This window comes from Mustela erminea, chromosome 4, assembly GCF_009829155.1.
Source record: "Mustela erminea isolate mMusErm1 chromosome 4, mMusErm1.Pri, whole genome shotgun sequence".
Taxonomy (NCBI): Eukaryota; Metazoa; Chordata; class Mammalia; order Carnivora; family Mustelidae; genus Mustela; species Mustela erminea.
In genome coordinates, this window is record NC_045617.1 from 105,978,898 (window position 1) to 105,999,150 (window position 20,253).

At 35.0% G+C, this 20,253-nt stretch overlaps 1 protein-coding gene across 7 annotated transcripts in view; it reads left to right on the forward strand.

The window, feature by feature from the left end:
• PHF3 (PHD finger protein 3) overlaps positions 1 to 20,253 on the forward strand; it is an 86,936-nt gene that overhangs the window by 34,816 nt on the left and 31,867 nt on the right. For 6 of the 7 annotated variants that reach the window (XM_032340366.1, XM_032340368.1, XM_032340365.1 and 3 more), the window contains 2 exons: positions 10,000 to 10,161; positions 15,072 to 16,851. In XM_032340366.1, the coding sequence (XP_032196257.1) occupies positions 10,000 to 10,161; positions 15,072 to 16,851 (1,942 nt within the window). Of the gene's footprint in view, positions 1 to 8,986; positions 9,081 to 9,999; positions 10,162 to 15,071; positions 16,852 to 20,253 lie in introns of those variants that run through there. The other variant, XM_032340370.1, reaches the window with a different exon arrangement.

Genomic DNA, 20,253 nt, shown 5'->3' on the forward strand with positions numbered 1-20,253 from the left:
TGAACTTGGTTCTAAATTCAAGTCCCATGTAGGGTGTAGAGATTAAAATTTTAAAAACATACTCTTTATAATTAAGCTTATATAATATCTGTATCTTTCTATGTATTTATCTATATCTTTAGTCTCAACTTAAACTTGGATGTCTATCGGGCATCTTAAGCTTAATATCTAAAACTGAACTGTTAATGCTTTCTTTGTCATTTTCTTTTTCATTCCCCCTCACCAGTTCCCCTAGTACCACTTCTTCAATAGTCTTTCCTATCTCTGTAAATAACAACTCTCTGAGTTGCATGGCAAAACACTTGGGAGTCGTTATTTACCTATCCTTTTCTTTCACATTTTGATATTCAGTTGGTCAGCAGATTTTGTTGACTTTATTTTTAGGATATATCCAGAATCTGACTACTTAGATTTCTCATTTTCTCACTACCACTGTGGTCTTAAGCCATTACCATCTCTCACCTGGATTATCCCATTAGCCTATAAGTGGCTTTCCAGCTTTTGCCCTTGGGGATTTGTTACAGTCTGGTCTGAAAAGAGCACCGAAAGTAATCCTTTACAACGTTAGGTCATATCACCCTTGTGTTCATAGTGCTTTGGTAACTTTCTATTTCACAGAGAGAAAAAAAGCTAAAGTCCTTGTGGCCTAGACCCTTCTTAGTTTCCCCTGATACCTTTGCAGTTTTATCTGCTATTTTCCTCCTCACTTTCCCTGATGTAGCCACACAGACCACCGTTCATTCTGTTCTGACATCCTAGGCATGTTCCTTCTTCAGAATCCAGGTATTTGAATATGCTTCTAGATAGCTGTTTCCACAACTTGTTCAGGTTTTTGCTGCAAAGTCATCTCAGCATTGTTGTTTCCCGGCCCATTCTAGACTATACAGTGTTATTTGGGGAATTAAAAAAAGACTTGGAGAGCAGACAGGGGCCTGGATATCAGTCTTCACTTTTCCTTTGGCCCCGAAGCTATTGTGAAGAAACAACCAATACAAGTATCCTTGGCTATCCTTGGCTTTCCCTGGCTGTTCTGTTTAAAATTACAAACCATCCTTTGTTCCCCTCTCCATACTCCATACTCTTACTTTTTCCTTTTAAGTGTTAAGACTTATCTAACAGGATGTATGCTTGTCTCACTCTCATTAAAATGAAGCTTCCATTTCATGGAAACCGTTTTAAAAAATTTTTTTTAAAGATTTTATTTATTGGGGCACCTGGGTGGCTTAGTGGGTTAAAGCCTCTGCTTTCAGCTCAGGTCATGATCTCAGGGTCCTGGGATCGAGCCCCGCATCGGGCTCTCTGCTCGGCGGGGAGCCTGCTTCCCTCGCTCTCTCTGCCTGCCTCTCTGACTACTTGTGATGTCTGTCAAATAAATAAACAACATCTTTAAAAAAAAAAAAGATTTTATTTATTTATTTGACAGAGCACAAGCAGGGGGAGTGGCAGGCAGAGGGAGAGGGAGAACCAGGTCCCTGGCTGAGCAAGGAGCCCAGTCCTGGACTTGATCCTAGGACCCTGGGATCATGGCCTGAGCTGAAGGCAGACGCTTAACAGAGCCAGCCACCCAGGCACCCTAAAAATTTTGTAATTTATGGAAAAGAGCAAAGCAGTAAGAATAGTGTAATGAACCTACATGTACCTGTTACTTAGCTTAAATAGTTAATAGTTGGTTTTATTTCATTCATTTATACCCTACTTGCTTCTCCTTACCCCTCTGCTCCAAGATTATTTGAAGCACCTCCCAGAAGTCGTATAATTTCATCTGTAAGTATTTCCGTATGTATCTTTAAAATATAAGAACTCTTGGGGTGCCTGAGATGCTCAGTTGGTTAAGCATCTGCCTTTGGCTCAGGTCGTGATCCTGGGGTACTGGAATTGAACCCCATATTGTGTTCCCTGCTCATTGTGTAGTGTGCTTCTCCCTCTCCTTTTGTGCCACCCCCCCAAATTGTGTTCTCTTTCTCTCTCAAATAAAGAAAATCTTAAAAAAAAGAGTTCTTTATTTTTAAAAAATAGCCACAATAATATTATCCAGCCTAAAATGTTTAAAGATAGTTCTTAATATTTTCAAGTGTGCAGTCCATCAGCTTTCAGTTTTACCCAGTTCCCTAAATATTTTTTTAAAAGTATGAATTGGAATTGAAATAAGGTCAATATATGAAGTTGGTTAGTATGTAAGTATATATCAGTCTATGTAAGTTCCCTTTCATCCCCTTTCTTGATATTTATTTGAGGAAACCAGGTCATTTCATTTTAAGTATTCTGTATCATTGGTATCTAGAATAATCTAGGCCAACATGTGACATATAGTAGGTACTAAGTAAATGTTTTTAAAGGAATTAACAGGAAGGTAAGTAATTTATAGTATTCTAGGATGGAATTAAAAATTTTTAGGGAATGATTACGATCTCACTTTTACATTAGCTTGATAGAATGTTGATTGAAAATAAATTATTTAGGCAGTTGAGAGGGGGTCAGATGCAGGGTGCTTAGGACTACAGAAAGTTATTTGAAAAGATCTTCCAAAATTCATTAATAATTGTTACCATTTAAGATCTTCTTATTTGCACACCAAACACTGTATTAGAAATCATGTTCAGTTTTCACAGCAACCTTTCAGTGCAGGGTTCAATGTCTTCGTTTTCCCAGTGAGTTTTTGAAGTTTATTTATTTAATTTATTTATTAAAAGATTTTATTTATTTATTTGACAGAGAGAGATCACAAGTAGGCAGAGAGAGAGGAGGAAGCAGGCTCCCTGCTGAGCAGAGAGCCCGGTGCGGGGCTCGATCCTAAGACCCTGGGATCATGACCTGAGTCAAAGGCAGAGGCCCCAACCCACTGAGCCACCCAGACGCCCCGAGTTTTTGAAGTTTAGTGGGAGAGGTGGTTCCTGGGCATTAATGTTTTTATTAACAAACTTTATAAAACTAGAGACAACTCTGTAAGACCATTTGGATGTATAATTTTGATAAAAAAGAAAAATATAAAGAGGCACCAATAATACTACTAACCTCTACATAGAAAACATTTGTTTAGTGTGTGTCTTTCTAGTTTCTTTTTCTAGAACTATTTTTTGTGAGATGGATTAGAAAATGTAAAAAAGAAGAAAGGGGGAAAATCTCTGAAATAACCATTATTAGCATTTTGGTGTATGTTTTTTGGTGTGTGTGTGTGAGAGAGAGAGAGAGAGTGAATGTGAATTTGAATATAAAGCTTGGAAGACAGCCATACCACATATGGTTCTTTCCCTCATATAATTCCTGTTTAGCATATTGAAGTCTGAAGATCTGCAGTGAAAAAACTCTTCTAATTTGCTTTAACCCAGTGTCTATACATATTTGATAGAAAATCCCCTTTCCACGACATACTGATAAGTTTTACCCAAAGTATGAAGTTGAGTTTGGCAAAAGTTGAAATATTTGTGCACACTTAAATATAAAACTTCAGAGTGTTTTAAATTACAGCTGAAAGGATGCATAATTTGATAGTATTGGAGTAACTGAAGACAGCATTCTGAGGAAAATTAGCTTAGAGTGACACCAAATAATAATAAAATAAGGTAAACAAGGGAAAATACTTGTATCAAATAGGTAACATAGGTATTACAGAAAGAATTCATATACATTGGAGAGAAAAACCCCACATCTGAGTGGGGGAGTAAGCAGAGCTAAAGAAATACAAAAAGACAGTATACACATCTGAAGTGTTCAAGGTTTTTTAAGTAACTTTCTTTTGAAAATCTGGAACTCAATGCCAGTGAGGTTTTATTAATACAAAGCTCTTTGTGCTGTCAAAATTCTTTATAATCTTTATGGAAAGACATAACATGAGATATATAAAATAGTAAAATACGTATATTTTCATTCTTTGACATAGTCAAAGAATGAAACCTATGTTTTAAAGTTTATTATAAAGAAAGAATTGAAGGGGAAAAAAGATATGTGTGCATGATAGCAATATTTATATTTTTCACATTAGGAACATCTAATATCTAAAATGATAAGTGCATCAAAATGGTTCATTTTATGTAACATACAACTTGATGTATATCACACCACCACTTCTAGGAGTGAGTGGATGAATCATCCATGAAGGAAAGAACTCTCACTGAAGAGAGTCTTAAATAGAGGCTGCGTGGTATTCTGCAATATTAGAGGAAAAAGCTCTGGTGCCTCTGTTAGGAGAATATAACCATATAATTTCTTTTTCTACTTCAAACGCAAGTCCTGTAAATAGATACCTAACCTTTATTGGAACGTTGCAACATCATGCTTGCTCTTTAGGTTTATCTCAGGTCTGATATTTAATGCCAACTTTTATAATAGAGGAAATAATTGTAGTTGAGATAAAAGCAGTAGAGTTTGGCCTTTGTACTGCCAGTGTGAATTAAGGGATGTCAGATGGGAAGAATTTCCTACTGTATTTGTGTGTGGTATTTTTTTTTTAAATATGGAATTAAAGTGATTTAAACTAATCCTGGTTGTTGAGAAATTCAGTAAGTTTAACTCCAAATCATTTGGTTTTATTTTCTTTATTTCATTTAACTCCTCTTCCCAGAAAGATAGATTGGAAATAATTTGGAATAAAGTAATATTAGTGTCAGGAGGACTTTACATAGACTTGACTGGTGCCAAGAACTCAGCAGATTTAATTAGGCCCATTTGTGGATAGGGATGGGAGGAATTTTAATGTGATCTGAATTCACAAGGACTTATGAGTATGATGATAGATTTTATGCCAAAATTTCAAAATGAGAGTGACATCTAATTCTGGAATCTGGAAGGGAGGAAAAAGTATATAGTTTCTTTCTGTATGCCATGACCATACACTTCTGTCCTAAAGAATCCAGCTCATTACATTATTTTGGTAACTCAGAGTTCCCATTTTAGTGAATTTAAAAAGCTGGATATCAAATGAATCTTGGTTGGCCTTGTGGCGGAAGGAGGGGGAAGTATGGGAGGACCCTGAGAATAGGCAGTGTTCTGAAAAGAGTCCAGATTCTCCTTTATTTATATTTATTTTCTTAGCAGAACTAGTTGGATCAAACTCTTTAAAAAATATGAATACCTGATTGGGAGGGGTTTGCCCTAGAGTATTCATTCTGCACTGTGAATTACTTTAGTCAGATGAATGAAATTTATTTCAGAAGAAAGAAATATCAGATACTTTTTAAAATTTTATTTGTTCTAAGGGTAGTTGAAGAAAAACAGTGAGGGAGAGGGAATACATAATTTTTTATGGTGGGTACGTGGGATGGGGAGAGACTGAAACAGAAGTAAACAGTAAATATAGTGCTTTCTAAGTGCCAGATACTCTTCCAAGCCTTTTATACATATTACTTTAATCATCACAGTAGCCCTCTGACCCACTAGTATTTTCTCCATTTGATTGAAGAATTTGAGGCACAGAGAGGTTAGTAGGTGCTTTACTTGTTGGGGCCCTTGTTCACATGAGAGCCCTGGAAATGTTAGAGACCATGTAGAGCTTGATTTAATATAAAGCTGGGCTTTTGAGGTGAAGGAAATGTATGTGTTGCCAGATAGAGCAGGAGTACAAAAAAGGCTGTGTTCTTGTGTTCTTGGAAATCTCAACTCAGAAATAGCTCAGATGAAGTCTGAGGTATTCTAATTGTAGGTTGACGTAGGAGGTTTTTGTATGATGATGGGACCTCAAAACATCACTTACCTTTAAAGTTAATTTCCAGCACACACAAACATGCTGGGGTCTTTTTTGATTTTCCCTTCTTCCCCTTTCCTCTCTCTACCTCCTGCCCCTCACTGTTTTTTTGCCACATTCTCTCTCCCTTCCCATTCCCATTTCCTCATCTCTCTTTTTTGGTAGAGGTGATTCTCCCTACCATACCTCCTTCTATTTCCCCTTTCCCATTTGTCACTTATATAGAAAAATCACCTTTTGTCCCTCTTAACTTCTTTAATTGATTTCCCCCCTTTCTGTCTTTTACCATTAAATGTCTTAAAAATAAAAGAGACTGTAGTTGTCATTCTTTACTCATGCACTTTCTAACCTCTTGTCATCTGATTCTCTGCTTCTCTGTGTCAAATTAGTGGATTTTTTCTCCATTGTTTTCTCTTGTAGCATTAACCTTCCTAATCCTACTTGACTGAAATTTTCCTTACCCTTTTTTTGTGTGTGATACTGTATTAGCTTGATGCTTCTTTTGCCTGTTCTTTTTCTTTGTATCATCAGTATATATCCAAAAGGTGAAGTCAGCACCTCACTTCCAAGTTTGTTCTTTCCAACTTATCTCTTTCTCTGTTATTGAAAACATTTTTCTCTCACTCATCAACATTTAAATTTTTCTGACTCCTTCTTTTCCCTCATTCTTTTGCTCAGCAAATAATTCTGGAGTGCTTCCTGTATTACCAGGTCCTTATTCTAGGTTCTGGAGTTTCAGCAACAAATAAAGAGATAGAGTTCTGACTTGCAGAGCTTATGTTCTGCTGGAGAAGGTAGTTAAACAGATACTTAAATCAGGTAGTGTGAAACATGTTTTAAAGAGTAAAGTACACTGAGCAGGCAGTGATGGGAATATGTGCTGTTTTGGGTAAGATTGTTATGAAAAGTTTATCTGAGAAGGTGATATTTGGGTGTATCTTAAAGAGAGTGAGCCACGTGGAAATGTGGGAGAAGAGCACCCCAAGCAGAGAGACTAGCAAGGACAAAGACCCTGAGATAATCTTTGCCTCTCCCATATCAGGAAAGGCCAGTGTGACTAGAGTAGAGTGAGGCATAAATCGGTAGATGCTAAGTCAGAGAAGTTGGCTGGGGAAGATCTTAGGATCCTGTGGGCCCTGGCTAGGATTTTGGACATAAATATAAGTGCGGTAGTAGAGTTTGGAGGGTCTTGAACAGAAAAATGGTAACAAGATAGGACTTAATATTTTAGAAGGATCATAGTGTATGTGAGGTGTGTATGTGGGGTATGTCAGTAGAAGAACCTGGGACGCTATTATGGTATAGTTGAGATGATGGTAATTTATAGTAGAATGTTAGCTGTGAATGTGGTAAATGGTCAGAAGTGATAGATTTTATATTTTTAAAGATTTATTTATTTTTATTTTTTTAAAAAAGATTTTATTTGTTTATTTGACAGAGAGAGAGAGCACAAGCAGGGGGAGCAGGAGAGGGAGAGAAGCAGGACCCTGGGTTCATTGACCTGAGCTGAAGGCAGGTGCTTCATCAACTGAGCCACCCAGGCACCCCAAGATTTATTTATTTTAGAGGATGGAGAGTTTGTGTGCATGAGCTGTGGGAGGGGGAGAGAGAATCCTCAAGCAGAGTCCAGTGCGGGGCTCTATCCCAGGACCCTGAGATCATGACTTGAGCCGAAATCAAGAGCTGGTCTGCTTAACTGACTGAGGCACCCAGGTACCCTGAGTGATTATGTTTTTCGATAGAACTAGCAGGATATGCTGATCACTTGGATGTGGTACATGAAGAGAGAGAAGCTAAGGATAGTTCTAGGGTTTTAGGTTTGAACAGGTGGGTGAATGGAGGTCCCATGACCAGGAATACCTTACGAGGGACAGTTTTATTGAGGAGGGATGGGTAGAAGCAGTGTTTATTTTCAGTATGTTAAGCTTGAAATACCTGTTAGACCTCGTGGAGATACCAAATTATATTCTTCCAAAGGTTAGATGTGAGCTTGGGCCTGGAGAAAATAATTTTGGGGGTTGTCCAAGTATGGGTGGTACTGGATGAGATCACTTAGTGGGGTTTGAGTGTAGATAAGAAAGAGATGGAAGGATTGAACCCTTAAGTCCTCTCCTCCATTGTGTAGACCTTTGCAAGAAAAGAAAGCTGTATCAAAGGATACTGAGAAGTAGCTGGAGAGAAGAAGATGTGTGATGTTCAAAAGCTAAGTGAGGAGAAAGGGATTCAGAAAGGAGAAATGGGTAAGCTATGTCAGAAGCTACTAGGACAGGGAGTAACCTAATAATTGACCTTTGGATTTGGCTTGCTAAATCCCATTGATTTTTGCTTTGCAGTGTAGCCCTAAAATCCAGACAATACCTTTTCACTCCCTGCCAACACTGTTGATCAGGCTTTAATTACCCTTCTTCTGGACTATTTTCCTCTTTTGAGTTTTTCCTTTCTCTCCTGATTACAGTACAGAATACATGCTGATTGTAAAAAAAAAAGTTGGAAAACACAGAGACAGTATAACAATAATGTAGAAAACTTGAATTCCTTATCTACCTTACCACTAGAGATAATCACTGATAACACTCCAGTCCTTTTTTTCCCTGTCCATCTCTTTCTGTGCATATTTGTAGTACATACATTGTATATATGCTTTATATAAAATTGGGATGAAAAGTAGTCTTAAATTTTACTTTTTTAAATGAATATTAAAATTTTTTTGAGAATGTGTGTGAATGTATGACAGCATAAATATTTCATCATGGCAAAATAGCCTTCTAATTGAACTTTCCACCCATTTTATATCTTAAGTGAGTCTTGATGAATTTTCCTTAAATACATTCTTCTCTGAGCTTTTAGTGCGTAGGTTAGTGATTGAAGTATAGACTATTCTTGAGAGTAATACATGAATATAGCAGGAAATCTGGAAAACAGGAAACAAGTATATTATCTTTTATAGAATAGCTATTATAATTTTCAACTATTTCCTGCTAATCTTTTTTTCTGTTTGTCTAAATGTACATACACATGCATTTTGTTTTTTACTAACAGATCACAGTGTGTTTTCTGGCCAACTTTTTTCCATAATTTATTCTATTTATAATTTATTGGTCAAAGTATATAAGTAGTTTCATTATTCTGTTTGTTGTCAAAGTGCTCTTCAAAAAGATTGTACTATTTGAAAGTATATTTATAAAGAATTTTGTTCTCTTTAAATTTTAGGATAGACCACTATCTTGTTGAGCTCTTTTAATTGAAGTTCTTCTTGGATACAAAGATGAGGACTAGATAACTTCTTGAGGTTCCTTCTAACCCCTAGGATGAAGATAATAACTAACATTTGTATAGTGCTCTAAAGTTTACAAAGTGAGTTCTCATACATCATCTCACTTGATCCTCACAACAGCTCTGTGAGGTAGGTAGGACAGGTATTGTTATTCTCATTTTAGAGGTAAACTGAAAGAGAGGTTAAGTGACTTGGTCAAGTTTTATTTAAGTGTTTTAGCTGGGATTTGAATCCAGGCCTTCTGATCTAAATAATCAGAATCTCTTTACAAGATTTCATACAGCTGCACATTTAGAATTGCTGTATGTCAGCTAGTTAAGTAAAATAAATTTTTTATATACAGAAATAAACCCAATGACAGTATAAATACGATATTTATATTTTCTTCAACATCCCCCAATCCTTTTCCATATCTCCCCCTCCCCATTAAATGAAATGCTCTCTCTTTTGACTAGAAGGTCATTTAATTATATAGCTATACACCTACCATTTTACCTGGCATTTGGGAGAGGGGGAAGTTAAACGTTTTTCATTTCTCTCTGTGTATATTTTTTTTTTTGCTATTGCTTAAAGGTGTACCTGTATTACTTTCTATACATGTAGTGTAAAGTCTTTAAGTAATAAAATTATACTTCGAACTGGAATCTTTTGGGTCTAGCATGTACTTAGAATCACAAGTTTTTCCGGGTATTAAAATTTTATACTACTTTAACTAAAATTGGGATAATTGAGTATTTCAGGTATAGTTGCTTACAGTGTTCACAGAGCTTCATTGAATAATAAGTGAGAATGACAGTGGAGGTCAAATCAAGAACAATTATAGCTAATCTACTCTGACTAGTTACCTCATAAGGTAAAAGTTTGTAAATCTGAATTGGGAGCTTGGTAGTGGCAGTATCACATAATAGAAATAGACCTAGATTTTCAAGACTGTGTAGTATTAGTATTGCATTAAAATGTCTCACAGTGTTTTCTGTAACTGCCTTTAAATACTTAAGATATTTAGTATTTTTAAAAATTAATTTTCTTGTTTTTGTTTTTTCTCTAGTTGTTGGTCTTGACGATATTATGGATGAAGGAGTTGTTAAAGAAAGTGGCAATGATACCATTGATGAAGAAGAACTGATTTTACCCAACAGGAACTTGAGGGACAAAGTAGAAGAAAATTCAGTGAGATCACCAAGAAAATCACCTCGTTTAATGGCACAAGGTAATCTTCCAGAGAGGTTGAGCTAGAAAATCTAGCTAGGAATAGACGTGATAGTTTGTAAACTCACTAAGCAGAGACTGTATTTTCATCATGTTTGCTAATCTGAGTATTTTGATAATAATGAATTTTGAGACTATATCAATTTGTTGGTATAATCTTTAAAAAGTTTTATTGAAACTATATATAAAATTTGAAGGATTGACTGATTCTGTAAGTTTGTAATGCCTATTTTCTTTTTCATAGAGGAAATCATTAATAGCTTTCTCAGCTGGTATTTACTTCCATGTTTCTGAGTAACACATATATATATTTGCTACTTTTTGATTATTCAGATGTGTAGGTATTTATTGATTTCCCACTCCAGGTCTGAGTTTAGTGTTTGTCTTCTTGTCCTCATCTCACAAAAGTATATTTTCTCATCTTCTTAAAAGTAATTTTGTTAGGTCAGTAGTAATTGTTTCTTATTGTGACTATATGTGCTGTTAGAGATGATTGATTTTAGTAAACTAAGGTTACTTTTTTCCTATACAACTTTTTGTCTTTCTGTTTTAGTAATTGTTTTGTTGTTTATTTGCTTACGGTTTTGTACATTTGTACACACAGGTTTCTTTGTACATATCAGTAATAACATCTCAACTACTCTACTGGTTGTCTAAATCTTTCCTAAAAATACGTGTGCATATTGAAGAAGTCCCCTGGAGCTTTCTGATCTACTTCTATGTGTAATAGTTGTTGGCCTTGTATAAACCTGATGCATAGCTAGTATCTAGGGATCTCCCTTTATTATTCTTCTGATGATTCTCTTTGGTGGTGTAGCTCTTATTTTCTCTTTTGGCTTAGCTCCTTCATTTTGGTGACACTTGTAGTTTGCTGTGAAAAAGGAACATGGAGATGTGTTATTTTAAAACTGTGTGTTTGTAAATATATTTAATCTGGCCTCACATTGGAATTATAGTCTGGTTGAACATAGAATTCAAGGTTAGACATAATTTTCTCTCAGAAACTTGATAGTGTTCCTCTGTTTTCTTCTAACTTCAGTATTGTTGAGAAGTTTATTCTGATTCCTTTTTTTCTTTTTTGATATGTTACTTTCTTCTGGAAGTTTGTGGAATCTTCCTCTTAAGCTTAAGTGTTTTGTATTTCTTTTCTTTTTTTTTCTTTTTAAGATTTTATTTATTTTATTTGACAGAGAGAGAGATCTCAAGTAGGCAGAGAGGCAGGCAGAGACAGAGGGGGAAGCAGGCTCCCTGCTGAGCAGAGAGCCCGATGCGGGGCTTGATCCCAGGACACTGAGATCATGACCTAAACCGAAGGCAATAGCTTAATCCACTGAGCCACCCAGGCGCCCAGTGTTTTGTATTTCTGATAATGTATCTTGTTATAAGTGTATTTTAAGTATTGAATTCTGGCTACTCCGTAGTTCCTGTTAGTCTGAAGAGTATTATTATTCAGCTCTGGGGAAATTTTTTGTTTTATCTCATTGGTAATTCCTCTCTTTATTTTCTCAGCTCTTGATTTCTGGAACTCATTATTCAAGTGTTAGGTAGGAAGGACTGGCCTTTACATTTTCTTTATGTTGCCTACTTTGTACCTCTGTGTCTTTTTCTCTACTTGGTGAAATTTTTTCATGTTTATCCTCCAACTTTTCCCATCAAATTTTACATTTCTAATTTCTGAATATTCTTTTTTGTTTGTTTGTTTTGGGAGTAGTACTTTTTGTAGTACTGTGGGCTTGTTTCATGGACACAATATCTTCTGTCTTTCACAAGGTACTTAACATTTTAAAAAGTGTTTTAAAAATGTTTTTTTTTTTATTTACATAGTTATAGTTTCTTTTTTCTCCATGTTGTTTGCCTGTCTGTCTCTCTTGCTTTCTCCTTCTTCATTTTTACTGCTGGAGACTTTTCTAAAATAATTGTTTGCTCATGTTTAAGAGTAGGAACTGAAACTGTATGAAACTAAAAGGTTAGCACTTGAAAGAGTGGGTGGATTGGATTTTGTCTACTGTGAGCTTCACTGTATGGTTCTCTGTTCATGCAGGGTTTTTTGTTTTTGTTTGTCGAGGAATCCCTGATGTCCGAATTGAGGTTATTTATGCCTTTAGGCTCATTAAATTGGTAGCATGTTATGGGAATCTTTCAGGGAAGCTGACAGGGTGTCTCAGCTTTCAGTATGTAAATTCATTTAATGTCACAGATTTCACGGTACTTTACTGCCACATTTTTCTGTGCCTGATGTTCCCTAATCTTGAAACCATGTTTTATACTCTTCCAGAGACCAAGCCTCCAGTCTTAGATTAGGACCAGGAAAAGGCAGTTACCTGACAGATGGAGTGGGGGAGAGGGAGCTAGCTTTCATCTCATCTTCATTTTAACTGTCTCCCTTCATCCACACTTTAGAATCATCTGGGATTACCAGTTCCTAGCCCTTTTGAAGTATTAATTGTACTAATTGGCAAGAACCAATACTGCCGTCTTAGAGTTTATCTTTTTTGGGTCTCCTATACCATTTACTTCTTGAGCATCTCTTGTTTGACTTCCAGAATTGTCACTGTTTTCTCCTGTTCTTCCTTTCATTCAATTTATTATTTATTTATTTTTAATTTTATTTTTATAAAACATTTTATTTATTTATTTGATAGAGCAAGGGAGCGAGCACAAGTAGGCAGAGTAGCAGGCAAAGGGAGAGGAGAAGCAGGGTCCCCACTGAGCAGAGAGCCCCATGCAGGGCTTGATCCCAGGAATCTGAGATCATGACCTGAGCTGAAGGCAGACACTCAACAGACTGAGCCATCCAGGTGTCCCTTTTCCTTTCATTTTAGATTTATGCCTTTTGTATAGCTTTAGTGTGGGATTTTCAGAAGTGGATTAAGTTAGATGCATGTATTTCTTTATTATCTTTTCCTCAATTTATATGTGTTTGTGTGTGTGTGTGTGTGTGTGTGTTTATACATATATATATATATGTATATGTATATGTATATATATATATATGAAGATTTTATTTAGAGTGAGTGCAGTGTCACGGAGGGGGCAGGAAGAGGGAGGGGGAAAGAATCTCAAGCAGACTCTGAGTGTGGAGCCTGATATGGGGCTTGATCTCAGGACCCTCACATTATGACTTGAGCTGAAACCAAGAGTAGATGCTGAACTAGGTGAGACACCCAGTCTCCCTCCTGTCAGTTTATGTTTTTTATCAGGTTTTTAAATCTGTTATTTGATAATACTTGTGACTTTGAGTAATGAAAATAATAGGATGAACATTATGGACATTTGGCCTGTTCAGCCAGGATTCATATTCATTTATATTTAGAGGAAGAAAAACAACTTGATCTTTGGCTCAATAATCAGTTACTATTGGAAAACTTTTTTTGTCATCTTAATTGCTTTTATAGTTGAATATGCTGTTCATTTTTTATTTTTATCAATACCTGGGTAATGGGTGTTAAAAGTTCATTTATTTTATTTCAAGGCAGAAAAAGAGCTGTAAATTATTTCAGGCTGTCTTTAAAACTTAAAATATATAAAAATATCATTAAAGTATATAAAAATTTTCAGATACTGATAATGAACCATTACATTTTTAGTTATTTTAAAATGTCATATATCTGAACATGTGATAGTTAATAATCCACACTTAGTATTAGTTTTAAAAAATTGTTGGGTGCTTATTTAATGATGAAATACTGTGTCATGTTCTGGGGGAATTAGAAAGGCTCTCTTAAGACTAAGTTGATTGAATAATTTTTTTTTCAAACTGGAACACTTTTGAGAGTAAAAGAGTGCTATTAATAATCACATCAAGACTGTATGTGTCACCTAGGACTATTACAGACAAATGAAGACACATGATACCTTCCTTAAGAGTTTCATGGTATATGACAAATAAGGAACTGTTTCAAGTATTGGTTCATAGTAAGGTTTTGCATTGAAGGGAAGGAGGCTTTTTTTTTTTTTAATAATTGATAGTATTCAGTTTTCATGTAAGTTTATTTGGAGGCATTGGATGTGCGTAGGCTTGGAAATAGCTTATTTTGTATTTCAGTTTGTGGGTTTTTCTAATTAATCTCCTTTAGTTCTCTTTCCTTCTGGTTTCTTTTCACTCCATACTTTGTCCTTCTGGAGGGTGTATCCAGATAGGGAAAAGAGGAAAAGTTTGTACTCTTTGTTAGGAATATTGTTAAAGGTGGGAAGCTTTACTAAATTATTTTAATATTTTTGCCATTTTCTTTCATGATATATTTTCTTGGCTTAAATTTCTTTGGCTGTATTTTCTCTTTATCTGTGTTTAGTACTCTAGCATGTGCTTCATTTCTTAGGAATAGCGTGTATGCTAAAATGGTGATACAAGTGAAGGACATTCATAAAAGGGAGTTAGAGTTCGTATGAGGTGTTTTTCAAACTCACACAGATTGTTTGTCATAGGTGGTCTAGTTTATATTTTGCTGAAACCTGAACTTAATTGGTATTATCTATTTAAAGATATTTAATGTAAAAAAAAAAGACATTTGGTGATTAAAACTGTATGAGAGTCTTGCTTTATGATGGGCATTAATGTGAAGGAAGCTCATTTTACTTACTTTACTCCCAGCTTACTTACTATATAAAAGAAACTTGATGCAAACATTCTTGTTTTGTAGTAAAGTATATCAGTCTGAATTCTGTAGTTTTTTTCTCCTGCCAGAATTTATAGAACTTTGATAAATCTAAAACCTAACATGGGTATATATGTGTATATATGCATATATACGTATATATATATATATGATCATTATCATGAGTAACTGTTCAGTACATTTTCATTGAAATGAGCAAACCTATAACTCAGTTAAGAAGTAATATATTCTAAATTGTATTAAAATAAAAACAATGGCAAAATAGCTAAGTTTTTTTTTTTTTTCCTTCTGATAGAACAAGTAAGAAGTTTGCGACAAAGCACTATTGCCAAGCGTTCAAATGCAGCACCTTTAAATAGCACAAAAAAGGCATCTGGGAAGACTGTATCTGCCCCTAAAGCAGGAGTGAAACATCCAGAAAAGTGTCAGATTAAAGAAGTTTCTGTGTCACCGAAACCTGAGTACCATAAAGAGAGCAGAAGGAGCAGCCGACATAGTGGACAAATTGAAGTGGTACCAGAAGTATCAGTGTCTTCAAGTCATTCTTCAGTGTCATCTTGTCTTGAAATGAAGGATGAAGCTGGATTAGATTCTAAGCAGAAGTGTAATAATCAGGGAGAAGCGGATGTGCCATCTCATGAATTAAATTGTTCACTCCTTTCAGAGACTTGTGTTAGTATTGAAGAAAAGAAAAATGAAGCTCTGATGGAATGTAAAGTCGAGACTGTTAGTAGCCCACAGTTTAAGTTTTCAGAAAAAGAACAGAATGATTCTGTTGCAGATAGAACAGATGGCACTGTTGTTGAAGAAGCGAGGGAAAAGGGGAAAGTTGAACAAGAATCAAATGAGGCAATAAAATTATCCCATGAAGATGACCAAATTACTGAGGAAGCTGCATCTTCTGCCTCTCTCTCTGATGCTGCTGCTTGTACAAATCCAAATAAGGCTGAAAAGAACCTTGTAGGTTTGTCTTGTTCTGTGGATGAAGTAAATGAATGTAATTTGGAATTGAAGAATACCATGGAAGTTGCTGATAAAGCTAAGAACTCCCTTCAAAGAAATGAAATAGAACCATTGGGTTATTGTAAAGACACAGAATCTAATGATAAGCAGTTGCAGAGCACAGAATTAAATAACTCAAACTTAGAGATGGTTGATACTAATGCTTTTGAACCAGAAAGTAATATTTTAGAAAATGCTATTTGTGATGCACCTGACCAAAATTCAGAACAGTTGAATATTGTTGAAAGTATTAAACTGGAGTCTCATGAAATAGCAAACCTTCAGGATGCCAGAAATAGCCAGTTAAGTAGTGTTTCTTGCTTAGAGTCAAAAACCATAAAGTCCAAACAAACAAAACCTATAATTCATTCTAAGCAAAACATAACCGCAGATACTCTGAAAAAAGTTGTTGTAGCAAAACATGAATTAATGCATAACAAAACTAAAGTTAATGTCAAAAGTGTGAAACGAAATGTTGATGAACCAGAATCTCAGCAAAATTTTCATAGGCCAGTCAAAGTGAGAAAAAAACAAGTTGAGAAGGATTCAAAAATTCAGAGTTGCAATTCTGGTGTTAAATCTGTGAAAAATCAAGCTCATTTTATATTGAAAAAAACATCACAGGATCAAAATTTGGTACAGGTTTCCAAACCCTTAACTCATTCTTTGAGTGATAAGCCTTATGGTCACCCTGGTTGTTCTAAAGAGCCCCATTATCCAGCACAAACTGGACATTCATTACATTCCAGCCAGAAACAATGCCATAAGCCCCAGCAGCTGGCTGCAGCAGTGAAAACCAATAGTCACGTGAAGGAAGAGCTTGACCATACAGGTGGTGTAGAGCATTTAAAGGAGGAGGATAAACTGAAGCTAAAAAAACCCGAGAAGAACCTACAACCCCGCCAAAGAAGAAGCAGCAAAAGTTTTTCTTTGGATGAGCCACCATTGTTCATTCCGGACAACATAGCTACTATAAAAAGAGAAGGCTCAGATCATAGCTCTTCATTTGAAAGCAAATATATGTGGACTCCCAGCAAGCAGTGTGGTTTTTGCAAAAAACCACATGGCAACAGGTGTGTGTGTTTGTGTGTGTGTGTGCGTGTGTGTGTGATGTGCATTAAAGAGAAATTGATTTTTTGGGGTGGGGTTATGTGAGAACTTTTTTTAATAAAAAACTTACTTAAAGACTTTTGCAGAAACAAAAACACCCCTCATCAGTCCTGGATAAATTGATAGAAAGATGGAGCCACTGAATTTATAAATATGTTATCCCAGAACATGTAAAAAAGCATAGTCTGACCAATGGGTGGTATATATTGACGTGTTTCGTCATTGTAACCAGTTAGAGAGTGTGATTTAGTTAGAGCATCTGAAAGAGAAAAAAAGCTTGCTGCTAATCAGGAAATTATTTTGGGTCTGTAAGTTATATATTATTTTATTTGGCTTGAAGAGCTAGTAATAAAGTGTAAAGGGCATAATGGAAATCTATTTTTCTTTCAAAGATTTAAAGAAAAATTTTTCTTTTTTGAATTGAAGCACACTTACCATGACTTGATACCATCACTTCATAATTACCAAACAACCTTGGAATGAAATTTGGTAGCAAAAAACGACTTAAATTATCCAAGTGAATTGTGTATGTAACACAGAATAGAAAACCTGTGTTTCTTTTTTGAATGTTTTAGTGATTGAAATGATTTCTTATGAATTCTAATCTTTTAAATGATTTTAGGATTCAGTGTTTTATAGCTTTTTGACACTGCCTGGCCCTCCCCCACTTTTTTTTTAATTTGCTAACTTTTTAAGAAAAGGAAAAGAGGAGATGAAGTGGATTTTGCAGCTATAAGATTGTCCTGTTCAAGTGTTGAGATTGCTGTTGGAACTTCTATCAACATTGACATGATAAAAGAACATTATAGCTTACACATTGTAATATTATCCTTACTCATGCAAGTAAATATTAGGATGACTTCCCAGTACTGTCAGATTACATAAAAATGTGGAACTTTTTAGGTAGGGACAATTTAGTAAAATATGTTGTGTAATTACTTTGTGTGGGAGCTGGTTGGGAAGAGTGGGTGGAAGTTTGTGGGGCTGTTCTATAAAAAAGTAAGCTTTATGTCAATTTTTCTGTCAAAGACATAACAAAATTTTATGTCTTCTTTTATGATTCAGTCCATGTCCTATTTTTAGTCATTTGTTACTCTTTATAACAACATATTCCAGTTTTAAATGTATTTATTTGAATATAGTGCTACAAATGTCCTCACATATGTGCTCTTTTAAGGTTTTGTTGTTGTCTTTAAACAACTTACACAGATAAAGTGGGCCTGCTAAATTTTCAAAATTAAGGGCTGGGTGGTGCTTCTGAGTGTTCTTTTAAGCCAACACTTTTTTTCTGCCAGAATCTTCTTAAAAATTATTACACTGACATAGGTCAGAGTAATGGAATAGGAAGCTTAACTTGAATGAGTTTCTGAAATGAAACTTAAGCCCAGAATTGGAAGTCATGTTAGGTATGTTTCCATGTAGTTTTGTTGCAGATAAGCTGCTCCTCTTATGGCCCAGTCAGTAGGAGTTTGCCCAGGCTTTTTGACCATGGCTCACTTTACCAACATCATTTACTTTCCTAAAATAAATTTTAAGTCCCATTGTGGTTCCCCCCGCCCCCTAATGCCACCTTTTGTATCTGCTTTATAAAACCTAGAGTTCTTTGCCTCGTTGTGGAAAATGACTTAGACTATTAGATATGTAGGTATTTGAGTTTACCCAATGTAAATAACATGAGTAATACATAATGATATTGGAAACAATCAATTTGGGAAGTAAAGTAACATTTCACATTACTTCGTTTTGTAAATAAAATAGCCCAAGTAATTGATTGTTTTTTTCTTTACATATTAACTAGCCTTCACTACTTTTTTGATGTATTGTGCTTGTATACATTGAGCTTACTCAGAAAACTTACTCAGTACCTGTTATACTGCATGTAATTTTTCTATTTTAATCCATGTGTAAGGTTATGAATTTATTAGGAAGGATATATCTAGAAATAATTTTCATTCATGTCATGCACTAGCCATATGGAAAGCTATTTGTTAGTATCACATTTTCTAGCACTTGTGACAGCTTTGCTTGTGTAAGGACTAACTTTATAACTTCAGCATTTTACATATATTACAACTGAAGTTAGCTTCCTGTCTGTGCTTCCAGCTGGAAATTACATTTTTAAATACAGATTTGTTCATATACAGATTTGTTCATGGCATCCCCAAATGTAATAAATATTTGACCATAAGAAACTTCTATACATATCCTAAGGACAGTAGGTATGGATTCTAACAATATACACATCAAGCTTTTGTTTGTGCTTCCATTAATTTCTTCATTCAGCCTTGTAACAAAAATATATACATTATTTTAAAAAGTGGACTACTTAATACTCATTTTTATAAAATGATTTTTGGAGTTATATTTACAGAAGCCACTTGGCATTTTAGAAGGAAAAAGGGTGAGTCTTTTCATATTGCCTATCTTGCAGTTTTCTAGTATTTCCCTACCTCTCCAGAAGGTGTTTATATTTTTAGTTTGTACTGCAGTTTCTGGCCCCAGCTGTAGATGATAGTATATTGGATGAAATTTGAAAACAAAATCTCCATAGCAGGACGGATTCATAGCTTTATACTTTATATTCATAGCTTTATGAAGACATCTTTTTCTGAGAAGAAATTTTCTTCCAGAATAAAAGATTAGTGTTTTTCCTCAAGATTTTAAGAGTTTGACACAGAAGTATTTTGTCTGCAGATTAGATTGTTAGTGATAAAAACAGTGATTTAATGTTTATGTGGAAAAGATCATTTTAGAAGAGTGATACACATTCACAGTAATATGGTATAAGTTGTCACACACTTAACAAGAATTGAACACCCATCTTGTAACAGGTCCATTGTTAGTAATTATAACATAAATATACTAAGAAAAGGCTTTCTCAAATGTTGCTTGCCTTTGTGATTTACTTTGAAGAAACTTGAAAGTTTTCTAAGAATATATTTTAAAAGGCTTCTACCAAAAAGATTAGAATTTTATTTTTTGTCTTACAACTCTAATTTAGTTTCTTTTAAATTTTGTGCATGAACATTTAACAGTAAAAGAATACAACAAATATTTTGAACTCTTCTATTTAACAGGTTCATGAGTGTCTGGTTTACTTAACTGATCCAGTGGTAAAATCCTTTTTTTTTTTTTTTTTTTAGTGAAATATTTAACATCCAGGTTATAGTCTTTTCTGTAAGTAATTTTGCCTATTAGTAATCAGAAATTCAAGGCCACAGCAGAAAAGGGGGAATAATTCTGTTAGCTGTATGATTGATACTGCTATCCCCCCCCCGACATTTTTAAACCATGAGGAATAATACAAAAAGGGAAGAAAATAATACTCTCTTTTTGTGATAGGCCTTCCCCCCCATATGGTTCAT